The sequence below is a fragment of the Syngnathus acus genome, chromosome 2, assembly GCF_901709675.1.
Source record: "Syngnathus acus chromosome 2, fSynAcu1.2, whole genome shotgun sequence".
Taxonomy (NCBI): domain Eukaryota; kingdom Metazoa; phylum Chordata; class Actinopteri; order Syngnathiformes; family Syngnathidae; genus Syngnathus; species Syngnathus acus.
In genome coordinates this window covers 17,611,191-17,626,481 of record NC_051088.1, presented here as the reverse complement: position 1 = coordinate 17,626,481, position 15,291 = coordinate 17,611,191, and the positions used below count along the sequence as shown (strand labels likewise).

The following is a 15,291-nucleotide window of genomic DNA, read 5'->3' as shown; positions in this document are numbered from 1 at the left end:
CGATCTTCTATATAGAAAGCCCGATCTGCCAATCTGGTTTTTTTTTTTTTCAATGTTTCAATCTTGTTTTGTTGTAAAGCATTGAAAAATACCTGTGAAACAAATACAAATGGTTAACTGCACAAAGTAATTCTCGAAAAATACAAATGAAAACCCTGTTAATCATCTCACAGCAAATTAGGACAGTAGCTGATTTTTTTTTTAGATTTTTATTTGTGCTTTGTTAGCGTAGTTATGTAGACTATACCAACATAAACTTGATATACTTCATGACTTGCCATGCAAAGTAACGAATACTGAAGTAGACTTTCTGCAAAGTAATGAAGTAAAAGTACTTTGTGTTGATGATTGGCTGCTCGAACAGTCGTCCCGCCCTCTTTTGCATTGGTTAGGCGTGCTCGTACTGGAAGCAAGGTGGCTTGTGCCTTAGCCCGTTGTTGACATTACCGCTCAATCGGCTTAAGCTGCAAATTACACGCCTGAAATGTCGCTGAAAATCGCGACCACTTCGCTGACCCGCGCCCTATGGAGCGGAGGAAGCCGACAACAATCTCCCAAAGTAAACCGCGCGTGCTGCGTCACGTTACGCGGCCACGACGGGACAAAAGAGAGAAGCGGTTGCTCCTCTGGTGGCTCCAGGGGGCCGTGTGGCGACGAGCAGCCATGCAGCGAGCTGCACCCTGGGGCTCCAGCGGCGGCGTCCGGCGGACAGCGAGCCGAGGAGCCAGCGGGCGCGCCCGGTGTGACTGGCGCGAAGAGGCGGGCGTCTACGTCCACCTCCACGACCGCTCCCTTGGACCAGAAATCCTACATGTGGGCTCGTTACGCTGACCTGAGACGGATGGTTCATGGTCAGTAGAATATGAGGAACGAATTCATAATCGTGCATCATCTCTTGAAATAACTCGTCTTGCCACTTGAACTTCTCACGTGGCGTTTTATTTAGTGTTGTTGTTGAAGCAGCCCTCATGGGAAAAATAAATCCAAAACTGCAGCTCCTCTCAAATTCATGCTTCCGAAACAGACGCGAGCAAAAACACGTCAAGTCGAAGATTACAAGCATTTCTTTTGTTTGACAGCCTTGATATCTAGTTTATGATCCTCATAAACGAGACAATGCATTGCACAAGAACGCAACTTCATGTTTATGCATAATTTTGCACCGGTACAGTATGTGCTTGTTGGTGCTACTAATAACACAATACTACTGTATATACATACAAGTCGCGCTTCCAGCTGTTCTCGCTTAAGTCCTTTTGACTACTCCACCCACCTCTGCATACCACTAAATACATTTCCCCCTCCTCTTAGAAGGAAAAATAAACTGTATAACTAGTACGCGACTAATGCAACTAGTAAAATAAAACATTTGACAGTACTGCACATAGGTGAGGCAAAACTGCAGCAATTGATATTTGTGTGCTACTAGTGAATAGATGTTAATCTCTTGTAGAATTTGAATGTCAATAGTTGTACTCGCAGCATGCAGTTAACTATAGTGCAGTTTTGCTTCACTAGTAAAATGCAGTTGTTCTATTAGTGCATTGAAGTGTATGGCAGAAATATCCAACTTGTGTGCAGTCGTGCCCCAGTAACGTGTTGTTGTTTCGAATGAGGGTGACCTGAAAGTATCATGCCAAACAAAACAAAACCAAACAAAAAACAGCACAGAGCAGCATGGTTTGTTGTGTTTGTGTGCTCTTAAAACCAGCAAGACCAGCAGCAAAACAAAACAGCCAGGATTGGAACAGCTGAACCTTTGGTCATTGGGCAACCTGTTCTATGAAGTGAACCACAACCACCCAGCAGGAGCAACATGCTGTTGTTACCCTTCTGATCTTGCTTTTTTTAATTTTTAATCTAAAAAAACAACAACAAAAAAAACACTTTTAAATCATACAGGTGGGCCCGGTCCGAATGGTTATTTTGATAATAATGTAATTTTTAATTTTCTGGAATTATAGTTGATTTTTATAGTAATTTGCTAATTATTTGAATACATACAAAATGTTAAGTGTATTTAAAAATATACATTTGATTAGATTAATGAATAAAAATGGGGAGAAAAATGTAATTACTCCAATTTTAATGACGAAGGTGGCAAAATCAGGCATGTCCAACTATGGTCCAAGGGCCACTGTCCTGCCTGTTTTCCATGTCTCCCTGCCGCAAATCGCCTGATTCAACTCATCAGCAAACTTTGAAGAAGCTTGATAACGATCCTGATGTGTTACAGTAGGAAGACGTGGAAAACAGGCAGGATAGTGACTCATGAGGATCGAGTTTCGACACCCCTGGATGAATGCAACAGAGAGTTTTTTAGTATGCTTGGTGGCATTTTGTCTCTGGCTTTTTGACTCTAATATTGAAGCCAAATGTGTTGGGAGCGTGTCCAGCTGCATTCCCCACTGCCTCGCTCCCCCCACCTTCCCAAATCCCCAGCCACGCTATCATATCACTCAGAGCCACTTTAACTCCTCATGCGATCTGTTTTCCTGTGCTCCTGTGTAAATACACAATTGCGAATGCTGAGTTTGCTGATTGCCTTTCTATAGGATGTTGCGTCTATTTTCTGTGATAAACAAAACAGAATCAAGAAGACATTTGCTGATACTCTACGTCATTGATGAAATCAGTGGAGAAGTACACATTTTGCAACTTCCTGACATTTTGTCCGGCTCTCCAAACTGACGTCCGCCGGGTCTTCCGCTGAGTTATGTTCGTTTCCGATTTTCTTTGCAAGTTTCATCATTTTGGGGTGATTAAAACTGTTTATTTTTTCAGACCGCTGAAGCTTTTCTCCTTGTGTTAGTTCAGGCTTGGTCTTGAAATGATGATGAAACCCAGAGGAAACATTACAATATTTAAACCAAATTCTAAACCATTATTAGGAGTGTTCTAATATTGATCAGGTGATTGGAACTCAGGCCTGATCACCGATTGCACTGTGTGCAAATTGATCTCCAAAATCAAAGTTGATTATTGATTTTCCAAAGTCAAAGCAAATGTTGGCAAAAGATAATTAGTCTGCTTTCATAGAGGACTCTAAAAATGGGAGAATATTGACTGCTGAGAGGTTTAAATTCCAAGAATTTGGACAATTCACAAGTTAACTCTATTAAACGTTTAATAGATCAAAAATATCAAAATCAATAAATTGTTCCAACTCAACTTATTTCCTTTTCATGGTCAGAGCTAATTCCACCCGGCGCGTGCAAATCCCTCAACTCGTCAGCCATCTACGCTAACAATGAAGTCAACTTGGACGAAGTGGACATCTACGGCTTTGACTACGACTACACGCTGGCTCTGTATTCCAATGCGCTCAACTCGATGATTTACAACACAGCCAGGACCTTTCTCGTTGAGCACTTCAAGGTTTGTGCAATTTGCAGATGCGATTTTAGATTTAGAAATCTCACAGATGCATGCAAGTTTCCTGTTTTGTCCTGCTGCTCCACAGTACCCTGAGGCAATCCTCAAATATGATTACATTCCCAACTTTGCAGTTCGAGGTCTTCACTACGATATCCAAAAGGTAAATGATCTTACATTTTCCTGAAGCAGCATCTTTAAGTAAAACTGCTTCTTCCGTTTTAGGGTCTACTGATGAAGATCGACGCCTTCCATTACATTCAACCAGGAACAGTTTACAGGTGCAAAAATTATTTGCTAACATGTACCAAAAGTCACTATACACTTCAAAATTTGGGGTATTATTTGGGAAGACAGGGTCGTTTTCGAGAATCTTCTTGTTAAAAATAAACTGTTCTATGTGTGACTGTGAAGGCCAGAAAACTTGGCGAACTGGCAGAGAACTGTTGGCAGGAACAGCAAAACCTCTTGTCAACACTGATACAGGGTCAATTGGCTGGTCTAGTGGAACAAAGTGATCTGCACAGAAAGTCTAAGCTGTCAGATCCTGATGTTGTTTGTCCCTAGAATTGCACAGTGACTCATACTCTATTTGATTTTAGGGGTCTGAGGCCAGTGCCAGACGAGGAGATCCTTGAGCTCTACGGGGGAACTTTCCACGTCCCTCTGCAGCTGGATAGTGGCTTCTACGGAAAAGTGAGTAGACGTCATATTTTAATGCAGTCCAGTGGTGCCTTGAGAGGCAAGAGACCCTATTTGTGTGTTTTTCAAGGTGCGAGCTTTGGTTCGGCTGATTTATGCTTTGACTCGTGAGCAAAGAGACACGAGTGCTGTATGGTGGCTGTAAACTCCAAACATTTCACAACAAGCAGCAGTTTGGCAGAGAGTGAACAAGTCAGGCTTCAAACTGTTTATTGATACTCGCAAAGTTTACTGTCAAACAAATGACAGCATTATGTAATTCAAGTAACCCCTTCTATTTAGTCTGTTTACTGTAATGCTGCCAAACAATGCAAAACACAGAAGATGGACAATTTGCTGATAATTTTCATTCGTGTTATGGCGTTACAACAATTTCTACACAAATGGTGGGGAAACACATGTAGACAGATAATACAACAATACTCCAGGCGTACATTCTTGGGTGTGTTCTGAGTTACTCTCAACAAACATAAAAAAACAAAAAACAGCATTTATCACAGACTCTGGTCTATCCAACTATCCGCGTTGTATGCTTGCACAAGCAATCATAGTTGTGTTTTAAAATCTCATTTGGGGCTTTGTCGTCACTATCATCAAGCAGATAGAATGGATTTTTCCACAAAATAATTCCTTTTTTGATCAGATGAGTCTCCCCTGCGTCCAGTCATTTGGATGTCAAGTCAAATCAAGCAAAATTTATTTATATAGCCCTTAATCACAAAAATGTCTCAAAGGGCTTCACATGCCCACAGTTGACAATTATTCTCCATGACCTCTGATCTTAACTCCCAGGAGGGCAAGGAAAAACAAAACCTCGACTAGAAAAAATGAGAAATCTTCAGAAGGGACCGCAAATGGGAGAATCGGGACGACCAGGCTGCAATGGATGCATAGTGGGCAATATTTAACACACAACATAATGTATATCATAACATGTCCCAATTTCTCACTTGTGAACACTTACACCTATTTTTGGAATGCGGCTATGCTTTCGAGTTTAATCTTCTAATCCCTTCCAAAATCACCTCGCTCAAATGGGTCTCAGCCCAACCTTCCTGTGTTTGCCCTGGCATGATGAGTGATTGAAGAAGAAAAAATATGCTGCAGTTACATCTGGCTGCGAATGGCAAGCACTTTTCCTCAATGTTGTACTTTGCAACAGGGCCCAAAGGTGAAACAGTTCATGGACATCTTCTCCATCCCAGAAATGACCCTCTTGGCTGTGGCCAACGATTTCTTCATCAGCAACGACATTGATTACGATCCAGTTCACCTCTCCAAAGATGTCTCAGTAAGTATCAAATTCCGTCTGTAAAATCCACACATTTTTATGGTCTGGGTTAATGGAAAGGAAAACACCCTACATTATGTAGTAGCACACCTCCTGGTCTGCGATGGTGGAATATGTCATAAAATCTATCGCCATTTGACACCAAATATAAAACAAAATGTACATTTACTTTTAGCTTGATCGGCAGTACATGTTTCGGAAAATCCTTATTGATCAGAAAGTGTACATATGCCCCTCATGAGAGATGATGCGGTGAAAGGCCGTATCGATTATTTTGTCAGTGTGCTATCACTTGTAGTTTTCAAAGATTAGTTCTTGTTGCTACTCAATAATCATTGAGCAGTTTTTTCTTTGCTTATTAACATGGGGTGAGGGCTCATTTCTATTGTTGGGTCTCAAATACTGTATGTATTTTTATTATATTTCACAGAAGGGATTCCCATATTTGCAAACATGCTATATTTTTTATGAGCCAACACTGAAGAATTGACACTTTGCTACAATGTAAAGTCATCAGCTTGTATTACAGTGTAAATGAACTATCCTCTCAAAATAACTCCCACTGGAGTTTTAGTGAGTGGAAACTGCTTATTCATTACTAGCTACAACATAGACTGGTTAGAAAATCACATTCATAGCGTTTATAATTCTTTAAGCAATAAATATTTGAACACGGTGGGGCAACACACGTAGACAGACCATATAAAAAAAACACTCACAAGCATATTTCTTTATGCTCGGTGAGAAATGACAACTATTAGTGCATCTTATTGCGTCATTACTGACTGGAATGGATTAATGGCATTTCTGTTCATTTATCGTGGGAAGATGATGTTCATGGATTTTGAGTTACGGAGCAAATTAAGACGGTATCATTCCGAAAAGATTTATGATTCCAAAGATTTAATTGCGTCTCATGGTCATGGTCTGAGCCTGCCGCACCACATTTTTGTTGGCCTTTGTCTCCTACTGAGAGGTTTGGACAAACAGTGCTTTGGCACTCCTCAGCTGGAAGTACAGGAATCTGCAGAGAAAAAAAAAACAATAACTCTTGTCCTTGACTGACTAGGCTTTCCCTTTCAGAGAGAAAAACATTTAAGGCCTGGTATGCACAGCAAGAAAATCGGGCTGTTTTTGGCCCTTCTCGAGCAAAGACGTCAAAGACCTGACTGTCTTTTTCTTATCAGATTATTCTTAAATCTGAGTTGTATTAAAAAGCCTGGTTTTTTTTTCCCGAAACAGGACTGGTCGCTAACCTTGAATATGAAATGTGGTCAGTTTTTACAACCAAAATTGTTTTATATATGTGTGGGAAATGCCGACATTTCCATTTGACTCTGAACTGTGACCTGAATGGAATGTAGGCAATCAAACAAGTGCCTTGACTGACAAACAAGGAAACGGGGGTAAACAAAACAACATAGATCCTACCTGATGTATTTTATTTTGTTTTTTAATAAATGTGAGTTTCCCAGACAGAAGAAAGTATTTTCCAAAGCAAGAATTTTAGTGGTGTGGTCTGTGTTGAGATAAGCGGAGCACACCACACCACAAGCAAAACTGTTCAATGCCTGGTTTGTTATCTTTATGTGCTGGGTTTGTTACAGATGAAAAAGATTTGAAAGGTGTTTAGCAGGTCCAAGTGTAAGCAGGTTTTTCAAAACTCATTTCACCTAAAGAACATTTTCCTTTTTGCCACTTCCAGGAAGCCATTGGCATGGTCCACTTGAAAGGCTTCATGTACAAGTGGATCGAGCAAGACCTTGGTAAGATTTTCAAGTCAGCACAACGCAGCATTTGTCTGAGAGTTGTTTTCTTTGTTTCTAGAAAAGTTCATTATGAGAGGAGAAGAAACGGATGCCGTTTTGCACCGACTCGTCAGCCATGGAAAAAAGCTTTTCCTCATGACCAACAGTCCCTTCAGTTTTGTGTAAGTGTTGTCACGGTTTTGGACTCGCAAGTGTTTAAGTGACGCTTTGGTGTTTAGGGACAAAGGCATGACGCACATGGTGGGCAAAGAGTGGAGAGACTTCTTCGACGTCATCATCGTGCAGGCGGACAAACCTCACTTCTTCACCGATTGCGTCAAGTAGGTCGCACAGACAAATTGAACAAAGCATATCAGAGTCTGAAAGATATTTTATTTTGAAAATCAGGTGTGCTCGCCTCTGCCTCTATGCAAACCATTCAGGTCATACATGATATTTAAAAAAAAAAAAAAATCCTTAAAATCAGGAAATAATTAGAAAAAGAGAATAAGCGCTTTCAACTCCCAATAAAAACAATTAAACAGCCTACTGAAACATGATTCAAATCAAAACACTTTTAAATTGTTTGATATAATGGCACTTAACTTCTCTTTATCAAGTATTAAAGAGCTTAATTTCTATTTCTTAATAAGAATACAGTGTTAAAGACGAGAGAACATATTACTGTAATTTCTATTTTCATGTATTGGAGGGCAGTGTTAATGTTCAAAGTGTGCATTGCAGACCCTTCCGGCGTCTCGATGGAAACGGGGACCTTCGTTGGGAGAAAATCAGCAGGTTAGACAAAGGCCACATTTATAAACAGGTTAGTGCATTCTGGGTGATTTTCATTAACCGGACGGAGAGCATCAATGTGCCGTTTCTGCATCCATCACAGACCCACTGACGTGTTTTTCTCGTCTCCCAGGGAAACCTGTTTGACTTTCTCAGGTTGACGGGTTGGCGAGGATCGAAGGTTCTTTACTTTGGAGACCATCTTTACAGCGACTTGGCAGTGAGTGTCAAAGCTTGATGGGCATCTTGAGATAGGTTCATGCTGTTGTTGCCATGTTCGCGATTAGCATCTTAATTGCCAACATCAGTAAGTGTATGTTCAGTCACTATTTGTCAAGCCACAGCTTTTACATTAGAAAAATGTCAGAAAAATAATGCATCAAAAAATGCTGTCCCAAAACAATGTCTATATACTGGAAAAATAGCATTCCTTGTGGTCAGTGCTTGCTGCACAATTTGGTAGCTGTGGAGAAAGTTTTGGTTGCCATTGTTTCGCATTCAAGTTTTATTTTGTTCCAACTTGGACTGATGTAGTGTGATGATCCATTCCACTGTGAGAAAGTAAATTTTCTTCTCGACAGGACCTGACGCTACGACACGGCTGGCGCACTGGAGCCATCGTACCGGAACTGGAGAATGAAACCAAAGTTGTGAGCACAGAGCGCTACGCTGTCAACCTCACTTGGCTCCAAGCCCTCACCGGCCTGATGGAACGATTACAGGTGAGACTTTCACACCGAGTCCTCGGAAAGATGTGCTCAGCTATCTTATTTTATGCTTTCCTGATTCCCCAGACGCACCGTGACCCAGGATCCAAACAAGTGCTTGACGAGTGGCAGAAGGAGCGAGAAGAACTCAGGTGAGTGACATCACTTGTACGCCCTCAAGCAACTCATTCACTTCTGTCACTAGAAAATTCACTCTTTGACTCTCACATTCTTTGCTTTATAGTATACACAAAGGATCAAGAATTTCATGTTCACTTGTGGACTGGTTGAACTGAATCCGTGTTGATGTGGATATTGAATAGCTTGCATAACTTTTATGGGAAACCAGTTGTGTGCCTTGACTTATCAGTTTAATTGACCATACTTGTAACTCAAATCACTTGTATCTCAAATCGTCTTTTTGCACCCCACTTGCTTAACCTTGAGCTTTTTTTTTTTTTACCAGGCTGATGACGAAGAACTTTTTCAACCCTCAGTTCGGCAGCATCTTCCGAACGTGCCACAACCCCACGTATTTCTCCCGCCGCCTGTCTCGCTTCTCCGACCTCTACATGGCCTCCCTCAGCTGTCTTCTCAACTACGACCTCTCACAAACCTTTTACCCACGCCGTACTCCTCTGCAGCATGAGGCGCCGCTGTGGATGGACCAGCTGTGCACCGGCTGCATGAAAACACCTTTTCTGGAGGAAATGGCTCAAATTCGATGAGCGAGTACGTTTTTAGGACACGCCGTTCGTTGCCTTTTTCGACACCCGTATGTTTGGGTGCAGAAAGGTGGCATAAAATTATACATAGTGACCAGTTTAGCCAAAGAAGTAGATTAAAAACAGCCTGAAGAAAGTAAGCTGCTTGGGTTGCTTCAACTCAGCAAAAAAAAAAAACCTAAACACGCACAATTAGCTTTTGTTTTTTATTTAGTTGTGGCAATGACCCACTGTATGCATAAATAGTGCGGTTGCAGTCGACTTTTTCACCTCAACTTGGTGTTTACTGTTTTCTTTTTTTGTAGTTTTTGCATGGAGGAAACCACATGGGGGAATTCCAAAGTGTATTATGACCACACTTTAAAGAAAAAAAAATGAATGCGGTGTTGCTTTTTGGTGCAAGTGCCTTGACCTGAAAGAGTTACTTCTTGTCACTTGGCCGATTTTTTGGTTTTTTTGTCTTGATATACTAGCAAATATAAATTAAAATAATAGTTGGTTCCAGACCTCCTCTGCTATACGGCGCCAGCAAACACTCAATGAATGTTCATGTTTTTAGGTGGGGCTGGAACCAATGTTCCCTCTAAGCTGCGCGCGTGCGCAATCGCGCACTGCCCGCACGTTCTCAGCGCACAAGAAATCTATCCAGCGCATAAACATCCCCCGCCCCCCCCATTAGACCCCCCCCCCCCCCGAAGCGAAACGAACACGCAGCGTTGGACGTCCATTAGCACCGCTGAATGAATTAAACTTGTATCTCAAGGCACCACTGTAAAAGAGTAAAATTGTAATATTACAAAAGTCGTTTTTTTTTTTAGGAAAAAAGTGGATGTTTTTCATAATTTTTTTTTTTTTTTAAGAAAAATATTTTTGAGGTAAAATGTCATAATAAAGAATAAAGTCCATGGATATTAACTTTATCATTACACTGCTAAAGGTTGTCCTGGGTGATGTTACATTTTTCCCCTCTACTATGTCATGCAATGTTTTTCTCATACGTACATATTTTTCTTTTCAGTGTGGCCTTAATAGTTCTTTGTGGTAGATGAATTTTATTGACGATCAATGGCAATGGGCAATCATGTCAGTATGGTTTTGTGGTCAAACCAGTTTGTTTTGTTCACAACAAAGTCCTACTGTCTCTTAATCATGACATTTAGTAGTTGTGTGTCGTAGTGTAATGCAACTCCAAACAGCAAACTGGAGAAAAATAAGTAGATTCCTGTAGACGCCCCTACACTTAAGGGTTTCCCCATGTCGAAACTGTCTCAATTAACACCAAATGGTTTGCTGTTGTGTTCACGTTTACTTGCATTGTATTATCTTCTGGGAATATGACTGAATTCAGTGGCAATGCATCTCATGAATGTACGATTCAATAAAATGTCTCAGCAGATTTAATGAAAATGTGCATCATTTTAAAGAGATGTGTGAAATATATTTTTCTTCCTGGGTTGGCATAAAATAATTGAGAAGCACGGCTATAAATCAAGGAAAATGCTGGGAATCTCAAACAATAAAATACAACTTTTTAAAGTGCATTTCACAACAACGAGCTGTAACACGGGGTGAATGCGTGTTTCCTGGGTACCAAGTGGGTATGGGTTTCATCTGGTTTTGCTCCTGGGTTCCACTAGGGGCACACCTGTGTTAGCCCATGTTGTTTGGGTTCCACACAAGCGCCATCTTGGATTTGTGGGCGTGGGCAACACACCTGTCACCTTTTCCCAATCAGCAGCTATTGCAGGGCAGTTTCAGCAATGTACTGGTGCTAAATGTTTGCTTCCATCTGTCTTCTCCTTTTCCAGCTCCGTTCTCTCATGTGCTAAGCAGTGACTTTTGTATGTTCCATGTGCCTATGGATTTTCTTCTTCTTGCTATCGTAAGTACATGTGACTCTTTTGAATTGTTTGTCTTGCAGTAACTCCTTAACTTATCCTTTGTTGCTCTTTCTCAATATTACCAGTGTATATAATTGAAATATTTTTGTCTTTTGATGGAGGTGAATTATTGCATACCATTTACATGACTTGCATGAGTCTCTTAGCTACATCGAGGTGATCTTAACTTTGCTTGTGAGTTTTGTGGGTTTGACGCGCACTTTTCCTTTCTGTATCTCATTGGTCGCACGGTTGCTAAGCAACGCAGCATCCATCGCCGCTCTACTCTGCATAACAAACTCATTCACTTCACCACCCGCCTGCAAGCAGCCAGCAGATAAAGGTAACGTTCTTTGCATGCTGCTCTACTTCATGTCATGTTGATCTGCTCGCTTTTGGTTTTGGTAGCAAAGTCTATTCGCGGTTGCGAAAGTTGTCATACAGTGGAGGTATCTTGCTGTTATTTGATAAGTAATTTTTCACAAATGACTTAGGCGCATATTAATAATGAATGCAAATCTCTCCGCATGAAGTAACTAATTAGTTGCGTGACCTGTTTCTGCCACCAAGCGCTTACATCACTGCTGCATACTTTTCAGTCTGCTATAGGTGTTTATTGGTGCCGATGTGCCTGGCATGGGCGGTCCTGGTGCTTGTTGTTTTGTGTTGTTCAATAAGCAGCAGTTAGCTAGTTCTCTTCAAATATTTTTTTCAAAAGAGAGACTTCAACCTGTTTATTGCCATTTTGACTAATGTCGAAATAACACCAAGCAAAGGGAAAAACACCTTGTAGTACGTTTAAAACAACCACACAATGTCTTGGAAAAATTCTAGCTTCATTCTGATTTCCGTGTGCATGTATAAGACAATAGTCAAGTATTTTCAGCTTTTTTTACACTGGCAAGCATTCCTCCATTCTTATTGTCCCTTGCTGCAGAACTTCATTCTTCCGTCTTTCCCTTTCAAGATGCTTTCGTCCCCCTCCTGTCCCATTGTGCACTCCCTACCAAATCTCTTCAATCCATTTCCACCTCCTTCTTTTTATTTCTCTTAGGTCTCACTTGAGTGCCTCCTGTGATGCTATGCTGGCATCACGGAGAATTCTTAGTCCCTCCTTCCAGCAGTCTCTTGTATTATTAAATGTATCGGGGCCTTTACTTTTACAGTCCCGGTCTGATGGAAGTATTCCCTGCAAGATGATGTGCAAGGGAAAGAAGCCATAAAGTGCGTTGTTCGTGTAGCTGTGTGGTGTCAAACAGGCCACGTAGTTCGGGTTCCCCACGGAGGGTTGTGATGACTGTGAAAATCACTGCTGGCCTAATCTCTATCACAAACACTGACCTACCTTTGCAATAGCAATTGAAATTCAAATATTCCTTCCATGACTTGTGTGATCCACATTAAACAACAGTCACACAGACATTACTTGAATTTTCTTCAATTGTTTTTTGTAGGTAAGGTTAACAAATGATATCTTCCCTTGACTGCCTATGTCTTCAATAAAATAGCACAAGCCTGACCACGTCAAATCACTATATAAGAGTAAGCGAGCAGTCAATCTTCCAATCAGCTAGGAAAATATATCAAGTTGATATCTGTGTGTGTATAATGTTTTCCATCCATCCATCCATCCATCCATTTTGAGACAAGATACGCATGATGGTGAAGGGCCCTGCAGTCAGTAACTAATTGGCTCTCCCAGTGTGCGGGGCAGTTGTGCACTCATTAATCAGATGTCACAGGATGTCTTAAAGACCTTTTGTGTCAAACAGCCAAGTCCACCGTGAGCATGTTCCAACTCAATTAGGTTCGTCACTTTGTGAGGAAATGATATGAAGAATAACATTTTGATTGCAATCACATTTCAGAACTGTGCAATATGTAAGGACGAAAGCAAGCATTTGCAGCCTGAGGACGTTGGCAAGCGGCGTTGCACTCATGCAATGGCAGCTTTGCCATGGATTATTTATCGGCTGGTTTATGTGAGGCCAGTGGGCCGCGTCGCTCTTTCATTACCAAACATGCAGCCAACCCCTTCGGCTTAGATGCTACGAGGATGTGGTGCTGTAATTCGCTGCACTCTTTTAACCTCATGCTCCACTTTGACGTCCGTTGTGATGAGAAAGGCCGTTTTGACCTTACTAACCATGTCCGGTTCGCAGTACAAGAGATTCATGATGGTGAGAGCTTGAACACAGACAGGGGGTCATGGAGAGCACACCTTGTGAAATAATAAGTAAGGTCAGTGGTTTTAAAACTGCCCCTTGGGGTCCACAACATATTTTACAATAAATTCTTGTTATGTTGTTTAAAATAGTGCATACCGTCATTTGGCGATCAGCATAAACATAAATACATGAAACAAGAATACTAAACCTGCTTTGGGTCAAATAAAGCTCTTATATATAACAAATGTAGGACATTAAATCTGACATTTAAAAAAAAAAATAGAACAGAAAGTGTATTATTTCAGGAAAAGTCCATGTTTTAGGAAGATTCATTCATATTTTTTCAAGAATAAAGAATAAGAATAGCCTTATAAAATCTTAAATATGGCATAAATACGTTTGCAATTACTTGATTTTAGCTTGGAAAAGAATTGTCAACATTTTAGCTGACTTTTTGGGGGATTTTTAAGACCGAAACCAGTGGCTGAATCATAAGCTTTTTATGTTTTTTCTACAATGTCAATTTTAAATAATGTGCCATTTTTGAATAAGAGGATTATGTTTTTTTTTTATTAATAAAAAAAACAATCAGCACATTAATTAATTATTAAAACAATAATAGTCTACCTATGTAAATGAAAAAATAATAGTTACAGCCCTCATCATAATCTTGTAAAAATGACTTTATTCTCACATCATTGATTTTGTAAAGATTACAGTGTTTGTTTTTTAGACTCATTCTGTACTTTAATGGCCTCAAAAAATATATATACTGTGAGGCGGATTTGCTAAACCACAAAAAATGTCTTTGCTTTTGTTCTGTTGGCTTGTTACAGTGATAATATCTCACAGTGAAACCTTTCCTCTTGTATAGGCTTAACTGTTATTCATAGTCTCCCTCTCTGTTGAATTATTCATATTTTCCTCAGAAAAGGAGGACTGCTGCAAACAGATTATTAGAGCCAAAGTGTAGCTTCTCTTTGATTCTTTTTGAATGAGTCACCCTGCTTCGAAATGTATTCTTTCTCATTAACCGCCTTTGTACCGTCGCCCATTGAGTAGTTCTGTTTACAGCCCGTAGGTACTTGTTTGATGTGACACTTATTAACATGCGTGTTAGTGTGTCTTGTGTCGTCACACGGCAAACCCAATGCAATATTCACTCAGTAGATGAATGACGTCAAGATTAATACTTGCTTACAGGACTTTTTCAAACAAATACGTAAGTCTGCCTTTGCCGGCTTAATTCCAACGCATATTACAAAAAAACATTGACAGGTTGGAGATAAAAACAACCAGCCTGGCGTTCTAACCCTTTAAGCAACAGGTGGAGCAACACATGTAGGCAAAAATAGCACAAAACTCTCAGGAAGATGTTCTTTGTCCTCTGCGAAGAATGATATTTGGGTCTAGTGCAGTGGTTCCCAAACTTTTGCAGGCTGGCGCCCCCTTTGGGTCCCCAGTGAATTCCTAGCGCCCCCCCCCCCCCCAGGCATTTATAGAAATAAATAATACATTTATATAAATAAATAAATAAATAAATAATGCATTTATAATATCATTACCATTACGTTGAATTAGTGGGAGCACTGAGTTTGTTTCTCAGAAACGAGCCGGTCCCATCTAGACGTAATCGGAGACAATGACACCCGAAGTGATTTAAGGTTTGTCTTTTATTGCAGGATGCTTGGTCTCCATGTGTTGAAGCAGTTTTGAATGCTTCACTGCCTGGTTAGTTAGCCTGTCGCCACATATTAGCTTTGCGGGCTCGACTGGGGAAACGTCACGTGACCGGGACGAGTGTCTTGACCTGAATTAATTGATCGTCGATAAAAAAAAAAATTCTGTGCAGCTTGGCGGCCCGGTACCAAGTGACCCACGGACCGGTACCGGTCCGCGG

General features: G+C 40.7%; 1 protein-coding gene across 1 annotated transcript; it reads left to right on the top strand.

Annotated features, from left to right (window-relative positions):
- Positions 1 to 391: 391 nt before the first annotated feature.
- Positions 392 to 9,718, top strand: nt5dc2 (5'-nucleotidase domain containing 2). Its single transcript, XM_037245963.1, has 14 exons — positions 392 to 851; positions 3,194 to 3,378; positions 3,464 to 3,538; positions 3,601 to 3,656; positions 3,978 to 4,071; positions 5,240 to 5,368; positions 7,074 to 7,134; positions 7,196 to 7,298; positions 7,356 to 7,457; positions 7,861 to 7,942; positions 8,045 to 8,131; positions 8,493 to 8,633; positions 8,706 to 8,770; positions 9,085 to 9,718. Exons 1-14 carry the CDS (start codon positions 485 to 487, stop codon positions 9,344 to 9,346), a joined length of 1,809 nt encoding a protein of 602 aa, XP_037101858.1. The 5' UTR covers positions 392 to 484; the 3' UTR covers positions 9,347 to 9,718.
- The last annotated feature ends 5,573 nt before the right edge of the window (positions 9,719 to 15,291 follow it).

What these genes read in the sequence shown, in the direction of transcription:
- nt5dc2 (XM_037245963.1), top strand. Translation starts at nt 485, where the DNA reads ATGTCGCTGAAAATCGCGACCACTTCGCTGACCCGCGCCCTATGGAGC. An exon ending in ACCTCTCCAAAGATGTCTCA is followed by an intron (nt 5,369 to 7,073) that starts GTAAGTATCAAA and finishes TGCCACTTCCAG; the next exon opens with GAAGCCATTGGCATGGTCCA. An exon ending in GCCTGATGGAACGATTACAG is followed by an intron (nt 8,634 to 8,705) that starts GTGAGACTTTCA and finishes CTGATTCCCCAG; the next exon opens with ACGCACCGTGACCCAGGATC.